Here is a 24,024-nt window from a genome sequence, read left to right as displayed (position 1 = left end):
TTTCACATTTCCAAAAATGGATGAAGTTAAAGATTACAAGGGTGGGGTGAGGGTTTGTTCCATTATGCCTGGTGGGTGCTATAAAAAGGCGACAAAACAATGGGCCAATTTTTTCTTTTTCTTTTTTTAAAATTTGGAGTGAGACTAAAGTTTTCTTCTTTCACCAAACACTAATTGAGGTTGCCAAACCATTTTGCTTGCATTTGCAGAAACCTCACCCTCACAAAAGAAACGTTTCACCTCACCTTCCTGGCTTGTGTACTAAGAATTATTTCATATTAAAATGATAGTTATGGTGTGCAAACAAGTTTATGAAAGAATATCAAATTGGACTAAAACACCCTTTTCTCCTACCAAAAATAAGGATCACTGACTGACTAATGTGCAGCATCAATTGTTGACCCAAAAATGTCAAAGAAGAATAGACCATGGTAGATTGTGAATTTACATCATGCCAACACTTCACAGCTCAATTAAAGAGCAAAGGTGGATTTTTATTCTAACTATATTTTACCCATAAAGTTGCTATTTAATTTAGTGACATTTCGTAAACCAATATTAAAAGAAGTTCCGAGTTTAAATTTGACCATCGTGTTAATAAAAAAGACATTAAAAAAAGACATTAATTATACTTGTACAAAATCACTTTTAATTAACCAAGAACGCAGTGGCTCCAATTCATATCACTTGAGATAAAACTCATCATCGTGGTATATGTAAAAAAGTATATACATAAGAAATAAATTAAACAAATGGTGAACAAAATTTAGGGGGAAAAAAAGAAAGAAAGTGGGAAGGGGTGTTTTTGGTAATTTAAATTGATATGAGGTAAGCGTACCATCTAAACGGTCACTTGAATTTAACTGTCTTGTTGCAAAGTTTGCTTGTAGTTGCCGTTAACTTGCTTCTGGAAAATCAGGAAGGGAGCCACGTCGTGATAAATAATAAAAGATCCAAACAAAACAATCTCTAAAAATTAACGCCATTTGGCACCAACCACAAAAACAACCTAAAATAAAAGGGGCGCAAAAGCCTTACATTCTCATAGAAGCCAAGCCAATCATAGCCAGCACACTATTCTCTTTATCTTAGCTCTCTTCCTCCCTGAGTTTTTAGTACTCAAAACTTGGTCCATCTTTTGTTCTCTCATATATTTCCAACTCCACCGATCAGTTTTGAAGCCACGGTTTGCTTCAAACTTCCCAGTCGGAGCTGGTGGCGCGCGATTGCATGGAGTTGTAGCACATTTTGATCATCAAGAAGTTGATCATTTCTGGGTGAGGTTTCAGGGCTACTGAACTCCCAACTGGGTTTTTCCATTTCATTGAAAAGGTACTTCCCATCCCATATATCTCTTTTTTCTATAATTTTAATCTTTTTATCGATTTTAATCGTAGAGTATGTATATATAACAGTCAATGGAGAAACTCGTACGTACATGCATACGATCGTATATTTTTCGTATAATAACATTAGTTCTACATGTTGCTTCATGACTTGCATGGGGTGAAAAGGGTGGAGAGTTAGGGATGATAGAAAAAACCATTTTGTATTTTGTACGTATAAAAAAAGATATGAGTTATAAGCAAAAATTAAGAAACGCTGCACATTGAAACTTTGATCAAATGCTTAGAGCTCAGACACTTCTAAGCCATTCAGAATGGAGATTCAAGGGTTATTAGCAGGACAAAAACTTACAACATGTAAGCTGGCAACGTTATGTTATATATTATATATGACAAGTCTTATTAATACTTTTAAATTTTTTTATCACGAGTTATCTAATTTTTATTTGGAAGTAGCATTTGGCATGGCTTGGACAAAATATATTCTACTAAAAAAAAATTTTCTTTTCTTTTTGATAGAAAATATATCACTGAAGATCATCATGGGAGAAATGACTGGCTTCCAATTGGGAGTTATTGGTGCACTGTTTCTTTCAGTTGCATCATCTGTCTCCATTGTTATATGCAACAAAGCTTTGATGAGCAATCTTGGCTTCCCGTTTGGTAAGAAATTAATTTTGAAAATTCTTAAGATTAATTTCTATAACTTTTACTAAAATATTTATACACAAGTCTATATCATTGTTTTTTCTTTTTTTGGTAGCAACAACACTTACCAGTTGGCATCTGATGGTAACTTTTTGCACTCTTCATGCGGCACAACGTCTCAATTTTTTCGAGAGTAAGTCGATTGACATGAAGACTGTCATGCTGTTTGGCATTCTAAATGGTATTTCAATTGGTTTACTCAACTTGAGCCTGGGATTCAATTCCATTGGGTTCTACCAGGTAATTATTTATCTCCATTTATTATTTGTTCATTTTGGAAAATGAGACAACTTTCACGTAAAAACTCTTTCTACTTTTCTAATACTGGACCAGTAAATATATTACATGTAACGTCTCACCTCGTGTCATATGTTCTACGCAATTGTATAACATTTTGGATTCTTATTTATTTTTTCAGATGACCAAGCTTGCAATTATACCATTCACTGTGTTGTTGGAAACTCTTTTCCTTAAAAAGCAATTTAGGTAATGCTTCTTTATAACTGGAAATTGCACAATATATTAAAAATAAATATTATTTGTCAATAAATTCAGTAACCCTTTTATTTTTTTATTTCTTGCAGCCAGAAGATAAAGTTTTCTCTCTTCCTATTACTTGTTGGAGTTGGGATTGCTTCCGTGACAGACCTCCAGCTCAATTTTGTTGGAACCATTCTCTCTCTTTTAGCCATCATAACAACCTGTGTTGGCCAAATTGTATCCTTCCTTATTTTATTTTATTAATTTAACACTTAATTTATTTTCCAACTACCTTCTGTTTTCAAGTCTCTTTTGGGTAGGTACTTGGCTCAGTTGCTTGTACAAGAGGTTGATCCTTAACTAAGCTTCCAATTCAGCTAACAAACACAATTCAGAAAAGGCTCAATGTATCTTCTACGCAGCTACTCTACCAGTCAGCCCCTTTTCAAGCAGCTATTCTTTTTGTATCAGGCCCTTTGGTGGACCAGTACCTCACCAAGCAAAATGTCTTTGCCCACAAATACTCTTCCATAGTCATGGTATAATCTCCCTTTCTTCATTAATATATCATACATATGGGTAATGTTCTCTAGTCTATATGGCATGTTATGCTCTCAAATTATCACCATTTTGACCCTACATTTTATCAAACATCTACATAATTAATGGTATTGATTGATCAACAAGAAAAAATTTCACATCTACATAATGTTCTCTTATCAGACAGTCTGACATGTTATGTTGTCAAACCATGAATCTAATCATTAATCATGTGAATTCTTGTTCAATACATGTGTCACTTAAGGTTAACAATCCGCAATTCTCACAAGAACATAAAAGTTAGCAATCTAACAACATAACATGTTAAATACCTTACAAGAAAACGTTTACACTGCTTATATTATATGCCTCATATATAGCTGCGTATATTACATGCTATTGTCATATGGTACATGTATGAATGCGATTCAATCTTTCAAGCAATTGTATATGTGCAGGTATTCATCATCCTTTCATGCCTCATAGCTGTGTCTGTGAACTTCAGCACCTTTCTAGTAATTGGCAAGACATCCCCTGTCACATATCAAGTGCTAGGCCACCTCAAGACATGCCTTGTTCTGGGCTTTGGCTACACATTACTTCATGACCCCTTCACTTACAGGAACATAATTGGAATTCTGGTTGCCATTTTTGGGATGGGATTGTATTCATATTTCTGCTTACAGGAGAACAAAAAGAAGCAAGCAGGTGACCTCTCTCTGGGCTCCCAGATTAAAGATAAGGATGGCATTCCACTTTTGAGTATAGATAAAGATGGTCATGAGGTTAAGAAATCAACCAAGAACTCGCTTGTTTGATTGATAGGGAACTTTTGATCATGGTTTCATCTTTCATGTGTTCATTACACTCTGAATTTTCAGTCTTCAAGACATTTTGATGGGTGTAAATGTTTTTCATTCTTTTTTTTTAGAGGTGGAGGGGAGAGACTGAAATCTTCTTGTGGGTGTAAGGGTAAAGTGCTCTACTACTAGAGTCAGAAATCCCACAAAATGTTTTTTATTCTTTGAATTAATAAATATGCCATTTTCAAAATCAATTATGAAGCCTTTTTTTTTTTTTTAATTTATAAATATTATTTAATATAACTTTATCGAGATATTGGTACTTGCCTAATTGAAGCCTTTTGTATATTGGGCTGGTCTACTATATAATTGGGCTCGGACTCTTCATAAATGGACTAATTTGTGAATACACAACTTGGCCCATTGATTGTATCTTGCACTAAGAGTAACCCAAAGCCATTTGAGGCTCGGCATTGCCCAGTGGCTATGTTGAGGGGTTACAATGAGGAGGTTCAATCCAACAATCAAATAATAACTTTGCACTTAATTAAACGGCTCTTAAGGAACCCCTCACAATAACCCCTCATTTTTAGTCTCCATGTGCTAGAAGAGGTATTTCTTTATTTGATTTTAATAGAGTAAATATAAAAGAATTTAAGAAAAGGACAGAAAGTTGTTCAGCCTAATTATTGCAGCAAAATCGAAAAAAAAAAAAAACTCACTTTATCAAAGCATTGATGATACAACATGTCGGCAGTTGGTTTAGCAAAAAAAATGCAATTTTAAAAGTTCTCAATATGTTTATGTTAGCTAATATAAGACATTTTTTTGCAGTGTAAAGATACAAAAAAGTGCAAAGGGTGGATGATTTTTTTCAAGTGTAAATAGAAGCTCTCCATGTTTAAACAAATTCAAGCTTTTATACTGTCTATTTAATAATTATATTACTGTTATATTTTTATAAAAAAAGAGTGGATAACACATGTATCGATATATTAATCCTATACTCTAATTTCATAACATATCAACTATGATGTCCACCTATATTATAATACATGAATTAGTAGCATTAGGTGACGGTGCAACCGTCACGCCTTAAAAAATTTCTAAAGGTTAATATAATGAAAAAAGAAATACTACTAAACCAAGTGTCATGCGATTAAAAAAATCTAGTGTCATGCATATTAGCGTCATAATTCATTAATATATCTTAACTCTAACAAAACCCGAATTGATAACTCCATAAATTGCAATATATGTGTTATTAATGTATTAATATGTCACAATGGATTACCATCACATACAATAATTTTCCTTAAAAAGAAACTCATGATGATTATTATTTTTCTTTAAACTACCACGGCACAATGCTAACTTATTGGGTGCCCCAAAGTTGCCAATGTTGTTGAAACTCATCACATTATTGTGTAATATTCTGTATTATTACAGCTGACCCAATTCGGGAAATCATGGCTTGTGCACAAAGACGAAGACGTTTGTTTTCCCTAAGACATCAAGCCTGCTCTCTCTATCCATGTACCCATTCACGTTGCGAACATTTTTCAGACATTAATGATTATTTGTCAACATGCCAGCCAAGATAAAAACACAATGGATGATGGAGGTATGGAAGAACATTAATGGCAAAAAGAAGCTCCAAAGTTAGTTGGCATGCAGTTGTTGCTAGATGTATGGGCTTGACAGGCTTTGAGCTATTGAATTTGATGTCATGTTCTCAAGAAGATTGCATATGCCATTGAATTCAAAACTTTGCCTGAATAAGCAATTGCTCGAAAACCACTACATTAGTGCATCCTTTGCTATTACATTATTTTTCAAACACTAATTAATATGGCACTGTTTTTTACACTCTTTATTTATTTACAACAAATAAAAAACTAATATGTACCTCAATTTGTATCCAAAAGTTGGTATCTCCTCTAGCATTATTGATCCATAATTGATTAAACGAATTAAATTTTTGCAAAGCTTTCTCATCAAAATTCATAACCTAACATTAATGACAAAAGGATGTTATAGCGTATGCACCAATGCAACATCTATCATGGAAATTAGGTGTGCACAGCGAGTACAGCACCTACCACAGCTCAATGACAAAGGTATTACAATGGCTACTTGCACAGGTTCAAAAGGCTAGCTATTTTATAAGAGGGAACAAAATTCTTGCATACAACACCCGCCTTACAGTAACTGATCATCTACTGACATTCTAGGAATCAATAATATGTAAACTTACCGAATAAAGCTCTTTAAATTGAAGTTTGTTGACTTACGTGACAATTTGAAAAGTCTTATTTGCTACTCGAATAATTTTTGCTTCAATAGACTTTTCAATTCAATTAACGCAATATCATGAAAAAAAATGAAAAAAAATGAAAAAAATGAAGACATGTGAAAAATGTCTATGTATTTATTATATGAAAAAGAAAAAATGCGTATTTTTAACATTTTCAAGGTATGTTTTATTTTTCCAAAGTAAAATTAAATGTTTAAAGAGCCAAGTCAACTTACCAGTCCCGAAGAGAGAGACATAAGTTACAACTTTAATGACGGAAGTTAAAGAGGCTGGTAAAGGACTTTGAGCTTGAGAGAGGTAAATAAGAGAGAGCTTTAGGTTGTTAATATTTATACATGCAATGCAGCTGTATATAAAGATCTGAAGTGGTCCTTTTAACACTTTAAAGGGAACAGTTTGAATTTGAAATAATTGATGCATGCAATTTTAATGTCTTTTTTGGTCGGCACCAGATTTAATGTTGTTTCCTTTTGCATGCATATCATCTTTTGCGACCAAAAGAAGTTGACGGTGGACGATGAGTTTGATTGTACATGCATGCGAAGCAACAATTTCATAGCTTTTCAAATGCGGAAGATGATGTAGAAAAGCGCTCTGTAATTATTTTTCTGAAAAAGACTAAATTGCCTATGTCCCTCCTCGCTATCTCCATGGTAAAAGGAGAACATGAGAGAGAGAGAGAGAGAGAGAGAGAGAGAGGTGTTTGTCGTTTTCATGTATAAATAATTAGCAAATTAGAATTTGGAGAAATTTATTTTGGTGTTTTCTGAAGTGGGCTGGCTGGCTGCATCTGCATGCTTAAATCATATAAAGCCACCCTATAAAAACGAAAAATGATTGGGCAACCAAAAACAAATTGAATGAACGTATAGCGTGCCTTCTAATGTAAATGATCGAACAGAAAGTAAAGAATAGTTCTCATACTTTTGTGCTGTCATTGCATAAAATAAAAAAGATTAAAATCAACTAACTTTTTGTTTAATGATATTTCTATTTTCAATTCTCTAAAGAAAAATGATATTTCGATTTTCAGTTCTCTTAAATTAAAAAAAAAGATATTTCTATTCTCAATCTTAGAAAAATTCCGAGCTTTATTCACACAAAAAAAGAAGAGAATGTTATACAATACATTCCGAAGCCTTTACCATCTTTTTTCCTAAGGTTCAATTTGGCATCTTTCCAATTTTCTTTTTTCCTTCATCTATGGTGCGTATTTGAATTTTTATTTTATTTGAGTGGCATTATTTTCTAATTGGTTAGTAGGAAATTGTAAAACACTAAGAACCAATTAAAAAATGACAAGAAATTAGTTGTGGGTTTTTCTCTCCAAATAGACTATGTAAGAGTTTTTGTATAAAATGGGCCTATTTATAAAAAGCTAAATAAAAAAAATCTGTTAATCTATCTCTATATGCATCTCTCACACATCACTTGCATATTTATCATTGAATAATACTACTATTGCAATATTTGTATACCACATTTTCATACCACTTTGTGTGGCAGATGAGGTGGATAATCACATCAATTAAAATTAATTTAATATTTCATTTTCTTTTATGATTTATGACACTTTTTAATTGATGTGGTTGTTCACTTTATCTGTCATATAAAGTGGTATAAGAATGTGGTATACAAATGTGGTAAGAGTAGCATTACTCTTTATCATGAAAGCAGTATCCTTCAAATTCGGAGCAATCACATTGACATCAACATAGATATACTTTTCACGGAAATTACTAGCAGCCGTTGGCTTTAATTTGATTAGGTATTCATATTCTGAATAATTATTTGAACTAGTTCTGAAATTAATGTATTTCAACCTTTATATATATATATAAATAATATTATTCATTTAATTATATGTGGTTTTGAAAGATTAACACAACTTTCGAGATAATTGGAAAATTATACGTGGGTTTGTGTTTTGTTGTTCTGTTTTAATACTCATTCCTTATCCAGAAATCTTACCTAACAAAGAAAAACGGGTTCAGATTGAAAACAAAGCCATACATATTGTTGTTGTTTTCTTAAGGTAATGGATAAAGGCAGATTTTAAGCAACTGATTTTACTAATATCTTTAGCTAAAATCTTTAACAAATGACATATCCATTAAAAAAATTTATTTTTTATTTTACAAATGCTGCAAAAGTTAATTTGTTTTGTTTAAACATATTTATTAATTGGTGCAATAACTAAACTTAGTATAAACGGATTGATTTATTTAGAATAAACAAATTGATGTAGCAAATGTGGGTTAGACTATCGCTTGTGTTTTAAAAGAAAATTTGATTGAAAAATTTATTAGTTTCATTCCTTTTGGCTAACAATTAATGTACGTATATTGGTCTGTTGTAGATTTTCCAAGACTCCAACATCATTGGTGACGCAATGGCAACCTCACCCTAATCCACAAGAAAACAACAGAAACAAGTAACTTTGTTTTTGAATGAGGTAAAGAAAACGAACTTATTTAAATTTGATCCACAACATAATTACGGTCAAATTCAAAGAGATTCGTTTCATAGGTTAAAATCTATGCTTAACTTTTTTCTTCTTCTTTTTTTTCCTTTGTGCAGCTTTTTTTGGTTAATCGAAGAATATTCTCTTGCACCTTTCTCTTTCATGACGATATGTGCAAAATTTTTTGCTGACATTGACTTTATAAAAATCATTAGTATTAGTAACTTATGTAATCATTTATCATCAAAATTAAATAAAGGCTACTGTTAATTTTATGATTTTATTTCTCCCACATGAATCCTTACTTGCTTTTCAAAAAGTCAATAATACTATACATTCCCTTTGTAAGTTTCTCTTTTACCTTCTTCCTTCTTCCCATACTACAATGATGTATTATAATTGAAACTGTTCATTTTTGAAACATCATTTAAGAATTGTTGCTTTAAATAATAAACCAAGTTGAAAATCGTTTAGTCATTTAATTAACAATGTGATAATGATGTGTTTTATCAAAATATTAGGTCCGCCTCTATTTATCTGATAACAGTTATATGATTAAACAATTTTCCTATTTGATAGATTTTATTGAGTGAGATGATCTTTTAATGGTGTTCTAGAATACATACTATTCTGATCATCAAGTCACATTGCAAGATGAAAGCGGAATAGTAGAAGGTAAAAGAGGAAGGTATAAAGAAGAATGTAGGTAGCATTACGCTAAAAATAAAATTTGCCAATGTGAAATATAAAAGGAGTACATAAATTTTAAGAAACCTCTTTAAAAAAAAATATAAGTTTGTAATCAATTGTCAAGTTTAAGAGAATTAAGGGAGGCGGTCCAAAAATGTGGGTTTATGGTAAATCAATGATGAAATTTAATGAAAACTTCGAAGGCAGTGTGAGAAAACCCTTTATTGTGAGCAAACAGATTCTATTTTTCATGAGATGTTGAAGAGCAGTTGAAATAGATATATAGATAGTAGAGTAGAGAGTAGAGTAGAGTTGCTCATCGTCTTGCGAAGATAATGTTTTTCTTTAATTTGATTTGAGGTGTCTCTCAATTTCATTCGAGACATTCTAGTTATGGATAGTTGTTGGAGTATGGCTTTACTCAGATGTACTCTTTCTAATAGTAATATCCATAGCTGATTATTGGTGATGTTTCAACATTAGACATCTTTCTATTTTATACACTAATATGATACACAAGAAAAGTATCAAAGTCAGTTCATTTTTAATTTACGAATGATGGGTTCAAAGTCCATTCAACCCAAGGGTAAAACAGTAATTTCGGCATAGTATTATTTGCCTGGCAATCTTTGTCTCTTATATGCACTCATTCAGTTGCTTTAACAGAGAGAAACAGAGAGAGAGGGAGGGAATCCCACCTACAATTCCAAAGATGAATGCCATGATTCTCTGTATTCAATAGCTGGGTGGGTTGAGTTCAGAGGATCGCCATTCTGCTATCTCATCCGCATTTCAATCTTTATTTCCATTCTGCCATTAAAAGGAACCAAGGGGTACGAGCCACACATATAATCGGGCCCCAGCTATGCATGGATGTTGAGGTACTGAGAAGTGAGCGAATTACAGAAGTGGGTTTGTTGATAATAGAGGTTTTGCGAAATGGATATGTCGCAAACTGATCAAAGAATGGAGGGTTGGCTTTATCTCGTTCGTTCTAATCGGATTGGGCTACAGTACTCGCGCAAACGCTACTTTGTTCTTGAAGGTCACCTTCTCAAAAGCTTCAAATCAGTTCCTGTTTCTAACAATGAGGTTCATGCTCTATTGCCTTTCCATTTTGTTCATTTCAATGAGCTAATGCTGCTTTCCAGAAAAATAAATAACTACAAACAGTAAACCGCTGATGAAATTTATTTGGAAGTCTGTTTTTCTTTCCCCCTTTTTGAAGTAATTGGGTGAGTTTTGGGGTTTGAGCGTTTATTTGATTTCTTATATGGTAATTATATTAGTAAAATGGTATCAGAGGTTTGCTTATTGAGTTTCTGGGATGCATTGTTTGGAAGTTTTTTTTATTGATCCATCAAAATGATGTATCTTTCTCACTTTTGTTGAAGAATGATCTGCATTTTTCTTTAATTTCCATTGGATCATTATCTTTGTATTGATTGTGGGAAAACTTCCCTCCAAATTGTTGTTTCGAATGTGTGTGCGCGTGTGCCTATAGTGTGTACGTGTGCCTATAGTGTGTACACATACCGACAACTGCTTTAGAATGAGCAAGATGCTTGCGCAGTTGATTATATGAGCATCCGAGATAGTTGAAGAGTGTTAAAATGTATGTACATCGTGGGAAGGCTTCAAACTGTGAGGATGATAGTGATTATTTGAGTTTCTTTTTCCATTAACTACTTTAACGAAGAAACTTTTGACGATGGCATATATTGAATCTACATTTCAGTTTTCCAAATGTTACCTTGTGGGTTAATTGCAGCTTGTTTGATGTAGTAACTAGTAGGATTGCTAGTTTCCCTTTGGTCCCCTCGCAAAATTTTTTACATCTCATTTGCAACTATGGAGATATTTAGAAAAAAAACCTATATAAGTTTTATTTTTAATTACGAGGAAAATATCTTCCTGTAAAAGATTGGATTGAAAATCATAAAGTGAGAAGAAAAATCTATAGAATCTTGCAGGACCTTGTCTAAGGTAAATGTGTCACTTTTGTGGCTAGCTCAATTGCTTTTTCCTTTTTCTTTCCTTGTAAATGCTTTTTTCAATAACCATGGCTTGCAGAAGTTGGAGATGTCCTTGTTTGAAATTGGCCGTTTGAATCCTACTTTTAGAAATTTGTGCAAAGAATTATGTATTATGGTTTTATACTGTCCTTTTCATTTCAATTTTTTTTTATTTGTTTTATTTTTTGATTTATTATCCATAATCTTTTGTTCTTTAGCACAAGTTATGTCCATAATTAATTCAAGAAACATGAATAACTAGTGTCTTTGATTATTTTTATTTTAACACAAGCTGAATGAGGAACCTTGAGTAATAATTTGGCTTACAAACATTCTGAGTGGCAACTTTGTTTCCGTCACTTTATTTAACAGATTACAACACTATTAGGTAGGCATAAGTACAAATAAGAACCTTAATGTTTTCCTCCTTTTCTGTGTATCAGGATCCTGTAAGAAGCGCTATCATAGACTCTTGCATTCGAGTGACAGACAATGGACGTGAGAGCATTCAAAGAAAAGTATTGAGTTGTTATAGAGTGTCCTACTTCAGCAATGTGCCAGTTTATTCATGTCTTCTGATTTTAGTGGCTGTGATATGTATTTAGTAACTGTTGTTTGTGCAACTTGTAGGTATTCTTCATATTCACACTGTATAATACGTCAAATCACAACGATCAACTTAAGGTGTGGTAACTATTTCCTCAAAAATTTGTTTCTGTTACAGGTTAATGTCAAAATAATGTAACTTTATTTTCATAGTTGGGAGCAAGCAGTCCAGAAGAAGCAGCAAGATGGATTCATTCCTTTCAGGAAGTGGCTTTAAAGGTCTAAAATGCTCAGTTTTCTCAATCTATTCCAGACGGTTATGGTAAATATGAATTTAATGCCTATGCATATGTGCAGGGTGGTCCAGATCTTGGGGATAATTTTGTGGGTTGTTCCAATAACATATGGCAGTCCTTTAGGTATATTAGCATGAATTTTTTTAATTTGGAAGTAACTTTGTTTAACAATGCTTGGCAGCTTGGGCAATATACTGGTTGTGGGTTATGGTTTATGTTTGTGGCTCTGATATGATTCTTTATTCTTGTTTCCTATTATTGTATGGGTACTTAAAAGTATTCATGCACGTAGATTAGGTGGATCTAGTAGGAGAAGTCGAATCAATTCTATAGACTGGAGTCTTTGTTCTTCTACACAAACAGATGCTGTGACGTCCGATGTAATTGCTCCTTCACCTTGGACAATCTTTGGTTGTCAGAATGGTGAGAGTTATTCCTACTTTGTGCATTTTGAGGAGGTTATGAAACCGCATGTTGAACTTTATTGCTATTATGCAGGTCTACGACTATTTAAAGAAGCCAAAGATAGGGATTCTCATGGGAAGGTTGGTAGGTTTAATTTTGACCATCTAATTGGTTGTAGGAAAGGCATTCATATTATTGACTATGTTCCTATCATGAGCAGTGGGACGATCATCCTGCGATCATGGCTGTGGGTGTGGTTGATGGAACTTCTGAAGCCATTTTCCAGACACTTATGTCCCTTGGTCCCTCGAGATCAGAGTAAGTTTGCTGAGAACTTTATGTAGGCTGTGGGAGTAGTTGGATGAAAAAAGTTAAGCTAAAGAGAAGAAATCCTAGGAAGATAGAGATCAAACTTAAACAATAATTGTTTGAAATTGTCAATGCTCAAAAACTGTCCAGCACAATGACAATGAGGTCCATTTATTGAGGCCATACAAATCCATGTATGGAAACCCCAATACAAATCTAATATGGAAGTTCAATTTTTTTAATTAAATTCAACCAATATTATGGTAATAGTAGAAACCCGAAGATACCCTACTACACCCTGCACTGTTGTGCAGAAAGTGTCTAGGCTTCCATCGTAACTCCGTAGCCTTCTATATGATCTGCATTCTGCCTTTTGTCTTGTATTTGCTCCTCTTGATGCATATCTGCATTACACTTTGCATCCACAATTATCTAAATTGTCGTGTATGAAGCTTGTTTGTAACTAAAATTAACTTTGACAAATTCTGTTGTAGATGGGACTTTTGTTTCTATAAGGGCAATGTGGTCGAACACCTTGATGGTCATACTGATATCATTCACAAGCAGTTATATAGCGATTGGTTACCATGGTCAGGCCCTGGCCTATTATGATTTCGAATTATGTTCTGTGGCAGTTGTCTAAATATCTTTTGTATGGTTGTCTTATACAATCAACGTACCATATTTCGCAGGGGAATGAAGCGGAGAGATCTCTTGTTGCGGCGTTATTGGAGAAGAGAAGATGACGGAACATATGGTAGTATTGAAATGGAGGATATTTTTTGTTTTTTATATTTGCATTTAATAGCAAATGTATTGATGCACAAACTGACTTCGTTTGGTTTCTTCTGTCACAGTTATTCTGTACCATTCTGTGTTTCATAAGAAGTGTCCACCTCAGAAAGGCTACGTCCGTGCCTGCCTTAAAAGTAATGTATGCTTAGAAATTGAAATTTTTATAAATCTCCTAGACCTTACAAGAAGTGTTTAATATAGGATAGTTTCTGTAGCTTGGACCTTTGATAATATCAGTAAAGTGCATCGGTGTATTCATTATTTCTATGTAATTGCATGTGTGTGTGTGTGCCCACGAGAGTTTGTGTGCATGTGTTGGACTTGATGCAGCATCAGCGTGGTAGTATTAGAACATTGGTGGTATGGCATACAATTTTCATGGTTGTGATGCCTCCAAAGTTGGCACAACTATATTTTCCTTGCACTGCCTGTTAAAGTAAATGCGTGCACTGCCTGTTTAACATTTAATCATTAATTCTAGTGGTTATAGCTTATTGGATCTCTACTGCGGGAGGTGCATAAGTTGAAAGTTAATAATAGAAGATTTTGAGACATTTATCACTCTTTTGCAGGTGGAGGATATGTTATATCACCTGTGAACCAAGGGAAACAATCAGTTGTGAAGCACATGCTTGCAATTGATTGGAAATTCTGGAAATCTTATCTACAAACTTCTTCAGCTCGTTCTATGACCATCAAAATGCTAGGGAGAGTTGCTGGTAGTCTTATACTGTTGATTGATAGAGCTTTCAATGTATTTTTTTTTCTTCACATTATTTTGACATCTACTCGGTCAATCAAAACAATTTATTTTTACTTTTCATTTCTGTACTTGCAGCACTACGAGAATTGTTCAGAGCAAAACTAGGAAATTATTCTTCCTCTGAATTTTCATCTGGAGAACTAAGGAGAAATTTTAGGTTGCATCAGAATGAAGGGGATGGTGAGGCTGATGTTCCAACACTAACGGGGAATGAGAGGACTAAGGAAAATATAGCTGAAGAAGTGGAAAAATCACCTTCTGAACATGCTAGTCTTATAAGCCTGAATGATGCTTCAGATGAATTCTTTGATGTTCCAGAACCACCATACAGCAATCAATCAGAAACTGACTGGACTCCTGATTTTGGCTCTGAAATGTACTCACAGGTAATGATGTGAGTTTAAATTTGTCATATATATTGACAATTATTTCACTTTTGTGCTCCGTTAGGTGGTTGCATAACATAATTTACAGTAGACACTCCTAGAATTTTTCTAGTTACTGGGTGGTTCTTGTGGTTTAAACACAACCCCCGGCCCCCCTTTTTTCCCCCCTCTTTCTCTCCCTGTCACATGCATGTATGCGTTTGTGTAAATCTCATGTGAGCGTATGCAGTTGTTTGTGTATTCATTCTTTCAATGTTTTAGCTTGGCTAAACTTTTGTTTGGTTCCCTCTTTTCACATACTTCAGCCCACTACGCATTTGCGTTGCACTTGTAGCAGAAATTTTGACCTGCTTAACTACAATTTTGTAATTTATTGCTCATGACTTTTTTGTTTAACTACTAAAAGTTTAACATTGTAGCCTTTTATTTATTTATTTATATTTTAAGAAGTTTGTTGGTTTACTTCGATTCCCAAAATTTTAAGTCTTTAGGATGTGGACACACAATTATTATATATTCTGCCACTACTCTTCGCATGTGGAATTGAACTTATTTTGGGAGGTTGCAATTGCAGGAATTTGAACTCAGGATCTTCTGCTTTGGTACCATGATAAAGTTTGTTAGTTTTCTTAAGCGGTTAGGATGTGGACCAACAATTATCTTATAATCAAACAGTTTCTAACTTGGCTCTGTTTACACCGTTTGAGTTGCAGGACATGCATCATCCAAAGTTATCAACAGCTGCCGGTTTTGTGAAAAGATTGCATGATCTTGCAGGTTAGTAGGATGTTTAATAATATTTATGGCTTTCTAACTGATATTCTTGATGTAGTTATGATTTAATGATGGCTAGTGATTATGTGCTGCAGTTCAGAAGAGGGGCTACGTGGACCTCCAAGAGATGGCAAGGGAAGACAATATGTCATGCTACTACGGTTCCACTCTTCCAAAAGATTCAACTTGTAATTTGGCCTGCAGTTGGACTGCATCAGATCCTTCCACTTTTCTAATTCGGGGAAAAAATTATCTGGAAGACAATAAGAAGGTTTGAACAGAAATATCTTAGTGATATTGTTGTCTAGCATGAGTACTTTTAGAAAAATGTTTGTTACATGTTCCAATTGTGCTCATTGTACCCAAAGATTGAGATTACAAAATAGTTTGCAGTCAAGCATAGGATTGTGTATCCTTTGAAATTTTAATTGCGTATTTCGGATGTCATGTTCTTGGAATCCTGATTGTGTTGTTTTGTGATAACTGGTTTTTATGTGTCCATTGTCATAATTTTTTCCAATATCAGTATCTTTTCTAGCTCATTGTAAATGTGAAACTAGTGTTTTGCCACCACCTTCCCCAATAAAGATAAAGTTTCCTTAAAAATAATTTCCTATAATAGTTGCTAGGAATTTCTAATCCTGATCTCTTTACATGTTCTTTTTCTTATTCTTCTTGAATGTTATTGATACTTCAAGAACAGTTGGAGTTGTAGTTGTGTTCCTGTCCTTACCTTCTCTTTTTGTTGCTTTTGTTTCTTCCCCATTTTTCAGGTTAAGGCAAAGGGCACGTTGATGCAAATGGTGGCTGCGGATTGGCTAAGATCTGACAAGCGTGAAGATGATCTTGGAGGCCGTCCAGGGAGCATTGTTCAGGTCATTAATTAATTGAAAATTTGATTTCCTTTTCACTAAGATTTTTCCTGGCCACCTATCACATATGAGGTTTATTGATATCATTGAATTGGCACAAAGATGGCTGTAATTTCCAATATTTTACAACCTTTTGTTCTGCAGAAATATGCAGCGCAGGGTGGGGGAGAATTCTTCTTCATTGTGAACATTCAGGTGAATCCAGTCTTCCGTACTTTTCTACTAGTTTTTGCATGTTATTGCTTGTCAATAATTACCACATTATCTATGTGAATCAGGTCCCAGGTTCAACCACGTATAGCCTAGCGCTATACTATATGATGAATTCTCCAGTTGAAGATGCACCGTTATTAGAGAGTTTTATCAAGGGGGATGATGCATATAGAAATTCAAGGTTTAAGCTCATACCATACATATCTAAGGTTAGTTATGTAATGATTGTTGCAATCCAGTTGGAATGGAACACTCATTCTTTATCTCCTCATCTTTGTGAAAATGTACACAAAACACACAACATGTAACACTATCTGAAAAAGATGAAACTTTTACTGTGGGCGTTGTTCAGAAAGCACACAACATTTAACCTCTCTCTCTCTCTCTCTCCACACCGCACCCGCTCTTCCCCCTCTGTTTCTGTTTAACTAATATGCATCCTATCTTTTCCCAAGTAATTTTTTTTTTCTTTCAAAGTTTGATTTGTTGCTTGTTTATTGTCAACCTGAAACCAGGATATTAACATTATCATCCCATTTATTCCTGTCTACGTAAATTGTTTGTATCTTTTAAGTTATGTATTCAATCATTTAGTCATAGGGCCTGCAATGATCTTGAATCTGAGATAAAAATCTTTTGATCTGAAACAAATGCACCGCCATTCATCTAAGTTTTATCTTTACTTAAAAAACAGCATACTTTCATTCTTCATAAAAGATTCCTGATTTTGATATTATGTATTCATGAGATGATTCTTCTGTCCCCAGGGTTCATGGATTGTTAAGCAGAGTGTGGGAAAGAAAGCGTGCCTCATTGGTCAAGCACTTGAAATTAATTATTTCCATGGGAAGAACTACTTGGAGGTATGTAAATTTGAAGATATTGTTATGGATGTACATTAAAAATTGTTACTTGGATTCTTGAAATTACACCACATATTAATCCCCCTGGATATAGAATGACGCAGGAGGGGCTCGTTCTTTTACTTGGGGTGTGTGTGGGGGATGGGGTTTAAATGTTTACTTCTCCTGTTTTTGTGTAGATTTTTCATTATATAACTAATTCTGAAATATTTGGCTATGATTCAGCTTGGTATTGACATTGGGTCGTCCACCGTTGCAAGGGGCGTGGTTAGTCTTGTCCTTGGGTACCTAAACAATCTTGTAATTGAGATGGCATTTTTGATTCAGGTAAGCATCTAGTTCATCATAGTAACAATTAATAATCTTTGCACTTTAATATATTGTGTGAGCAAAAAGCACATATTCAAAATGACGAGTTTGCTAAAAAGTTAAGTAGCAAAATAAAATAATAATAAAATAAAATAAAATCATCTTGCTTTAGAATAATCTACTTTCTTTGATGACCGACTGGTTTCATTTACATGCTTGACTCTCAATGTTTCTTGCCCAGGCAAATACGCCAGAAGAACTGCCGGAGTATCTTCTCGGAACCTGCCGCCTTAATCATCTTGATGCCTCTAAGTCGGTTTTAGCGAAACCATCATGATTATAATTGTGTCCCAAGTCATTCTCAAGTTCAACGACAAGATATGGCATGACATGTTGAATTGAACATATATAAAACATAAATTGGAAATCAGGGCAGCTAGAGCTACAAGTAGAAGTCATTCTTTTATTCAATCAAAATTTGATATTGGGAACAAGGCATGATGACACTGTAGATATTATTAGGATTGATTTTCCACCTTTGTAAAGATGGCTTTTTTCTTTTTCTCATTCATTAGTGCTCATTAATTCTTCGATTCAGTTTCGTTTATTTTCGTTCTAATTTCAGTAAGAGAAGATTGTCATCCTGCTCAATTGTTATAGAAATGTGAAGCACAACGTGAAATCATTTTTAGTTATTTTTAGTTGGCCCTTTTGTTATCAATTTCTGCCCTAATGATAGAATAGGTATAAAAGTCGGGTGATTCAATACTAGTCTTTTAAAAAGTAAAAAATGAAAAGTATCAACATTCTGCACAAAATGTCACCTATGGTGCCTGCGTCCGCCTTACAGGTCAAATAATTAAAAAAGAAAATACCTAGGAGGATCATTGGATTGGATATCATAGGAATTATGGAACCATAATATCAACTTTTTACTACACAACCCAAGAAGGCAACAAAGTCATTATACCTAACTAGGTCATAGAGCTCAAGAGACCCAAAGTCTTATCCATATATTTTGAATTCCCTATACTGTTCTAGACTACGTGTCGGTCTGAAACATGTCTCCTCTTCCAATGCTTGCATTTGCTTTGGAGCAAAGCTAGTTGCCTTTCTCTTAAACCCTAGCAAGCTGGCATCAACTATATAAGAAAATAGAAACCCTAGCTAGGTAATATAAAATGTTTATTTTGTTTTCTCTTAAACCCTAGTTATTTAATGTTTATTTTGTTTTCTCTCTGTTTTCTCTTAAACCCTAGCTAGGTAATATATAATGTTTCTTTAATGTTGGATCGAAGACTTTTGAATTTCATTTTGCTGTTGGTCGTAGGGTTTATTGTCTAGTTTACTATTGTGCAATCTATTGGTCCTTTGTACTCTTCTGCTGGTCTCTTTTATTAATGAATGAAATTCCATTTGGTCCCTTTCTTCTAGTAGGGTTTTTTTTTGGACTTTCTTTCTTGCTTGGTTTTTTGTGTGTAAACGAATACGTTTCAGGCGGCTCCCTTGAGTATTTCCTATGATTATCATCACCGTATAAAAGCTTAGGTAAATATATATTAAAGATAGAGGTAAATTAGTTTACGCACATATATAATAGTTAGTCTTTTAAAAATTAATAAATAAAAAATATCAACCTAATAGATTTTCCAAGTTCCAACTCCAACAGCCAACCACCTCCCAACTTATCAAGGACAAGGAGAGAGCCAGCCTTATAAAATGAATACAAATTCCAATTGACATGCAAGCCATGCACCACAGTCAATCCTGCCACCCTGCAGTCTGCAGATGGTCCATATATCATGCACCTGCGATCCTGTGATCCTGGATTGTATATCATAGGAATTATATATGGAACCAAAATATCAACTTTTTACTACAAAATCACATCCCACAACACAACCCAAGGCAACAAAAAGCTTCTGAATTCAAGTTTTTGGGAAAACATGATCTGCTGTAGCTAGCTATACTAGTGTATTATTATGTATGCTTGCTTGACAAAGCCCATTAATATACTAACTCAATTATGTCAATCGTGTCAATTCCAAGTCTCAAACGTAAAATCTTTTAAATAAATTATCTCAAGCCAGTGAGGCCATCCTCAATTTGGTTCTTCAGTTACATAATCAGATATGTTTACACTATAGTGAACCGAGCAGATCCAGCATCAAAGCGACTAGCACCAAGGCAGCCATGCCTTCTTTCCTGCCGAAGGAAGACACACTTCCGAGGTGCCAGACACCTGCCGAAGCTCCCAATTGCCAAACCTAATCTCCAGGACACGTGTCGCCACCACGACGACTTGCACAAAGTCTCACATTGAAACTTTGTGCAAACCTCCTACTTTCACCTCCCTATAAATAGGGAACAGTATCCGAGTAAAAAGGGTAACTACTTTCTCACTTTTACTGTTACTCTGCCAAAGTTACCACTTATAGCTGACTTAGGCATCGGAGAGCCTTCGGCCGGCACCACACCGGTGTCCAAAGCTTAACGATTGCTTCTTCCATTTTGTCTTCTGCAGGTCCCCCACCAGCCTATTTCACAAAGGGCCTTAGCCCTTTTCCCTGATGAAGACTTCACATACCTCATCACTAAGTTGGACTCAATATTGGTCGGGCCATTTTGAGCATAAACAGTTTGGCGCCGTCTGTGGGAAGTCTACACTAAAATCCCCTCTTTCCCTATCAGCCCAGCTGGCTCCTTCACCCATCAGGCCCCGTCGCCTCTTCTTCACCCATCAGGCCCCGTCGCCTCTTCTTCACCCCACACTCTGCTATGCCGACCTAGGATAGCCGCGATACCCAGCACCATACCCCCCGTGATGGTACTTCCCGAAGGAAATCTTCGGGAGATGCCACTCTCCAGGCAGAAGTGGAGCGCCTCCGCGACAGTATTACTAAAATGTCGGAGAAATACGAGCATCTTCATTGCAGGAATGTTGAGCTAGAGCATGACTATCGTGCTCTAAAGCGGAACTGGGAGAAGACTCACACCCAAGATGCCCAACAAGATTTCACCCAGAATGTTGGGCATACTCAACCAAACTAGCCAGTACATTCCAGCCACAGTGCCCCGGCCCAATCTAGGCTCCGCAAGAGTAAAGGTCACCTTCATCCGGAGCTAACCCAGTCGCGACTCCTTTGCATTCCCCCACCGAAGGACCGGCCCCATGAACCAGTCAGGATCTACTGAGATTGCATGGACCGCATCTCGGACCGTTAATTAGAGCCGATCCCTATCCCTGTTAACCTCAAAGACCAGCAGGTGACACACCTGGGCCCCTCACCAGGCCCTGCCCGCTTACCCGACGAGGAGGGCCTCGGGGACTCGGATAGTTGGAAATTTTATAATTCAAAAGCCTGGTCAACTTACCACACCGAGGTTTTGGAAGATTGGGAACATTCCCCAGCCCCTGTCTGCCCACCCCCCCAGGCCTTTAGCACCCAAAACTCTTCCTCATGCCGACCTGGCCATGAGGCTTCTCTTTGAAAAGGTCCGGCATCTGGAGAACGAACAACATCACAGCCATCAACCCCTCTGGGCAAAACCACGACCGGGGCCCTTTACTGAACGTATCCTCCACTACCACTAGGAGAAAGATATCCAGCCGCTCAGCATCGCCTTCTACACTGGCACGGAGGACCCTCTAACCCATATCCACTCCTTCCAGTCTGTCCTTGGGTGCAAAGGCCTCACTGACGAAGGCATGTGCCTCCTATTCCCTTTCACCCTCAGCGGCGCAGCCTTAAACTGGTTCTATAGACTCCACCCCCGCACCATCAACTCGTTCGACAGTCTCAAGCAGACCTTCCTGGATTATTTTATGATCCAGACTGATCGCCTATACTCCGCCGACGACTTGTATATGCTTCGGCAAGCTGAGGACGAACCCTTTCGGGAATATGCTGCCCGGTTCAGTCACGAATACTCCCGCTGCTCGGAGACTGACGATCGCGCTGCCTTTGGTGCTTTTAAGAGTGGCCTCCGCAAGTCCAACTTCTGCTATCTAGTTCATAACAACAGTTGGAACACATATACAGAGCTAATGAAGCAGGCAGCGATCCATGCCAAGGCTGAATACTTCAATTCCAAGCGTGGCCCAGCCAACCTGGCGGGTAACACTTTTGCCGATCCTCCACCTGCTCCAGTACCTGCTTCAGCCCCACCTCAGCATCCTACCCCGGCCCCAAGTACCCAGGGTACCCAACAACCAAAATGGAAGGATAGCTACTAGCATCCCTTCAGCAATAACAAACGTGGCAGACATGGCAACCACCACCAATCTAGTGGAGGCAACCCTCAAAAGACAAATGATCGAGCCCCACTTTCCTTCACACACAGGCCCAGGTTCGAGGTTTTTACCATCCTTAACACCACCTATGAGAACGTCCTGGTGCGTGAGGCCCCTATCATCCCCAAGCCACTCCCCGGAGACCATCCGGCAAGCCTATGCCAAACACGGGTGTCTTCTGCCGCTTTCATCAATTCAGCGGCCATGACACCGAATCTTGTGTTGCGTTGCGCAACATAATTGAAGGGCTCATCCGTGAGGGAAAGCTGGACAACTATGTGCACAACCTACCACCCCCGCTTAACCCTCACCAACGACAGATCAACATGATCTCCACCATCAGCGGTGGTCCTACCCTGGCTGGCACCTCCAACAACTCCATCAAACATTATGTCCGCTCCACCTATGCGCACCAGGTCTTCAGCACCAAGCAGGGACGCTTGCCAAAGACCCAAAAGTCCGGCTGGGCCCCCATTACCTTCTGCGAGAAGGAGGAGCGTGGTGTTATCCTCCCCCATGATGATCCATTCATTATCCGTGCTGACATTTCTAACTTCGACGTTGGGCGTATCTTGGTGGACACTGGCAGCTCGGTCAGTGTGATGTTTGCTGACGCCTTCAATAAGCTCCAGGTCCCGTCTCACTTACTCGACCGAAGCATCACACCCTTTGTGAGCTTCTCGGGTGATATGGTCCAGCCCATTGGCAGCATTCATCTCCCTATATCAATTGGGGCCGCACCCCAGCAGACGACGATCACTACCTCCTTCCTTATCGTTGATTGTCCCACAGCCTACAACGTCATCCTTGGCCGCCCCGCCTTGGCCCAAATAAGGGCTTTTATTTCCACACATATGCTGCTTTTGAAGTTCCCTATGCCTAATGGCACAGGCACGGTGCGCGGCGACCAACTCGGCACCCGAAGCTGCTATGCTTCAGCAGTCAAATTCACCAATCGCCAACATAGGAGTGAGGCCCTCGCAGTAACCAAGGCTCCCGCCCCTCCTCAAGCTGGCACAGAACGACCTGAGGACCCAAGGGAGGAGTCTATCACACAGCAGGCCGAACCTGTGGAAGACCTAGAGCTGGTTACTCTTCATGACGACATCCCGGATCGACAAGTCCGGATCGGCACCTCCATATCGCAAGAGCTTCGCTCTGACCTCGTCGCATTCCTCCGCCTCAACTCTGAAGTCTTCGCATGGTCCTACAATGACATGCCTGGCATATCACCAGACATCATATCTCATAGGCTCAGCGTCAATCTTACCGTCCGACCCGTCCGACAGAAGCGTCGCGCTTACGACCCCGAGTGCTATGAGGCCATGAGGGCGAAGGTGGATCGGTTGAGTAGTATCGGATTCATCAAGGAGGTTGACTATCCTACATGGCTGGCTAATGACGTGATGGTCCGTAAACCAAGAAAGGGCTGGCGCATGTGTGTAGATTACACCAACCTTAATCGGGCCTGCCCGAATGATAGCTTCCCCCTGCCCTGCATTGACCAACTGGTCGACGCCACAGCTGGCCACGCCCTCCCTAGTTTCATGGATGCTTACTCAGGATACAACCAGATCTTCATGCACCCCGAAGATCAGGCCCACACCTCTTTCATTACGGATCGTGGTCTCTACTGCTATAAGGTGATGCCCTTCGGCCTCAAGAACGCCGGGGCTACATATCAGCGTCTGGTGAACCACCTCTTCGCCACACTGATTGGCAACACCATGGAAGTATACGTCGATGACATGCTAGTCAAGAGTCGCACAACTGACAAACACATCCCTAACCTCTCTGCCATGTTCACCATCTTGAAGCAATACAAAATGAGGCTCA

General features: G+C 37.2%; 2 protein-coding genes across 3 annotated transcripts; both read left to right on the top strand.

Moving 5' to 3' along the window:
• The first annotated feature begins 1,037 nt into the window (after positions 1–1,037).
• LOC117631270 (UDP-xylose transporter 1) lies at positions 1,038–4,131 on the top strand. Its single transcript, XM_034364320.1, has 7 exons — positions 1,038–1,332; positions 1,866–2,009; positions 2,110–2,294; positions 2,473–2,540; positions 2,639–2,771; positions 2,912–3,073; positions 3,533–4,131. Exons 2-7 carry the CDS (start codon positions 1,889–1,891, stop codon positions 3,890–3,892), a joined length of 1,029 nt encoding a protein of 342 aa, XP_034220211.1. The 5' UTR covers positions 1,038–1,332; positions 1,866–1,888; the 3' UTR covers positions 3,893–4,131.
• A 5,877-nt stretch (positions 4,132–10,008) lies between these two features.
• Positions 10,009–18,585, top strand: LOC117632719 (protein ENHANCED DISEASE RESISTANCE 2). Of its 2 annotated transcripts, none has more exons than XM_034366275.1 (21): positions 10,009–10,440; positions 11,807–11,881; positions 11,994–12,047; positions 12,123–12,188; positions 12,267–12,328; positions 12,483–12,628; positions 12,704–12,750; positions 12,831–12,928; positions 13,414–13,509; positions 13,612–13,676; positions 13,777–13,848; positions 14,287–14,433; positions 14,553–14,863; positions 15,577–15,640; positions 15,733–15,908; positions 16,411–16,512; positions 16,654–16,704; positions 16,788–16,931; positions 17,490–17,585; positions 17,811–17,912; positions 18,136–18,585. In XM_034366275.1, exons 1-21 carry the CDS (start codon positions 10,288–10,290, stop codon positions 18,229–18,231), a joined length of 2,223 nt encoding a protein of 740 aa, XP_034222166.1. In that variant the 5' UTR covers positions 10,009–10,287; the 3' UTR covers positions 18,232–18,585. The 2 variants fall into 2 exon arrangements, with proteins under 2 accessions (XP_034222166.1, XP_034222167.1); XM_034366276.1 differs by having other exon boundaries at positions 10,033–10,440; positions 12,498–12,628.
• The last annotated feature ends 5,439 nt before the right edge of the window (positions 18,586–24,024 follow it).

This window comes from Prunus dulcis, chromosome 6 (assembly GCF_902201215.1).
Source record: "Prunus dulcis chromosome 6, ALMONDv2, whole genome shotgun sequence".
Classification (NCBI taxonomy): domain Eukaryota; kingdom Viridiplantae; phylum Streptophyta; class Magnoliopsida; order Rosales; family Rosaceae; genus Prunus; species Prunus dulcis.
The sequence above is the reverse complement of the archived record's forward strand: the minus strand, read 5'-3'. Positions and strand labels throughout refer to the sequence as shown.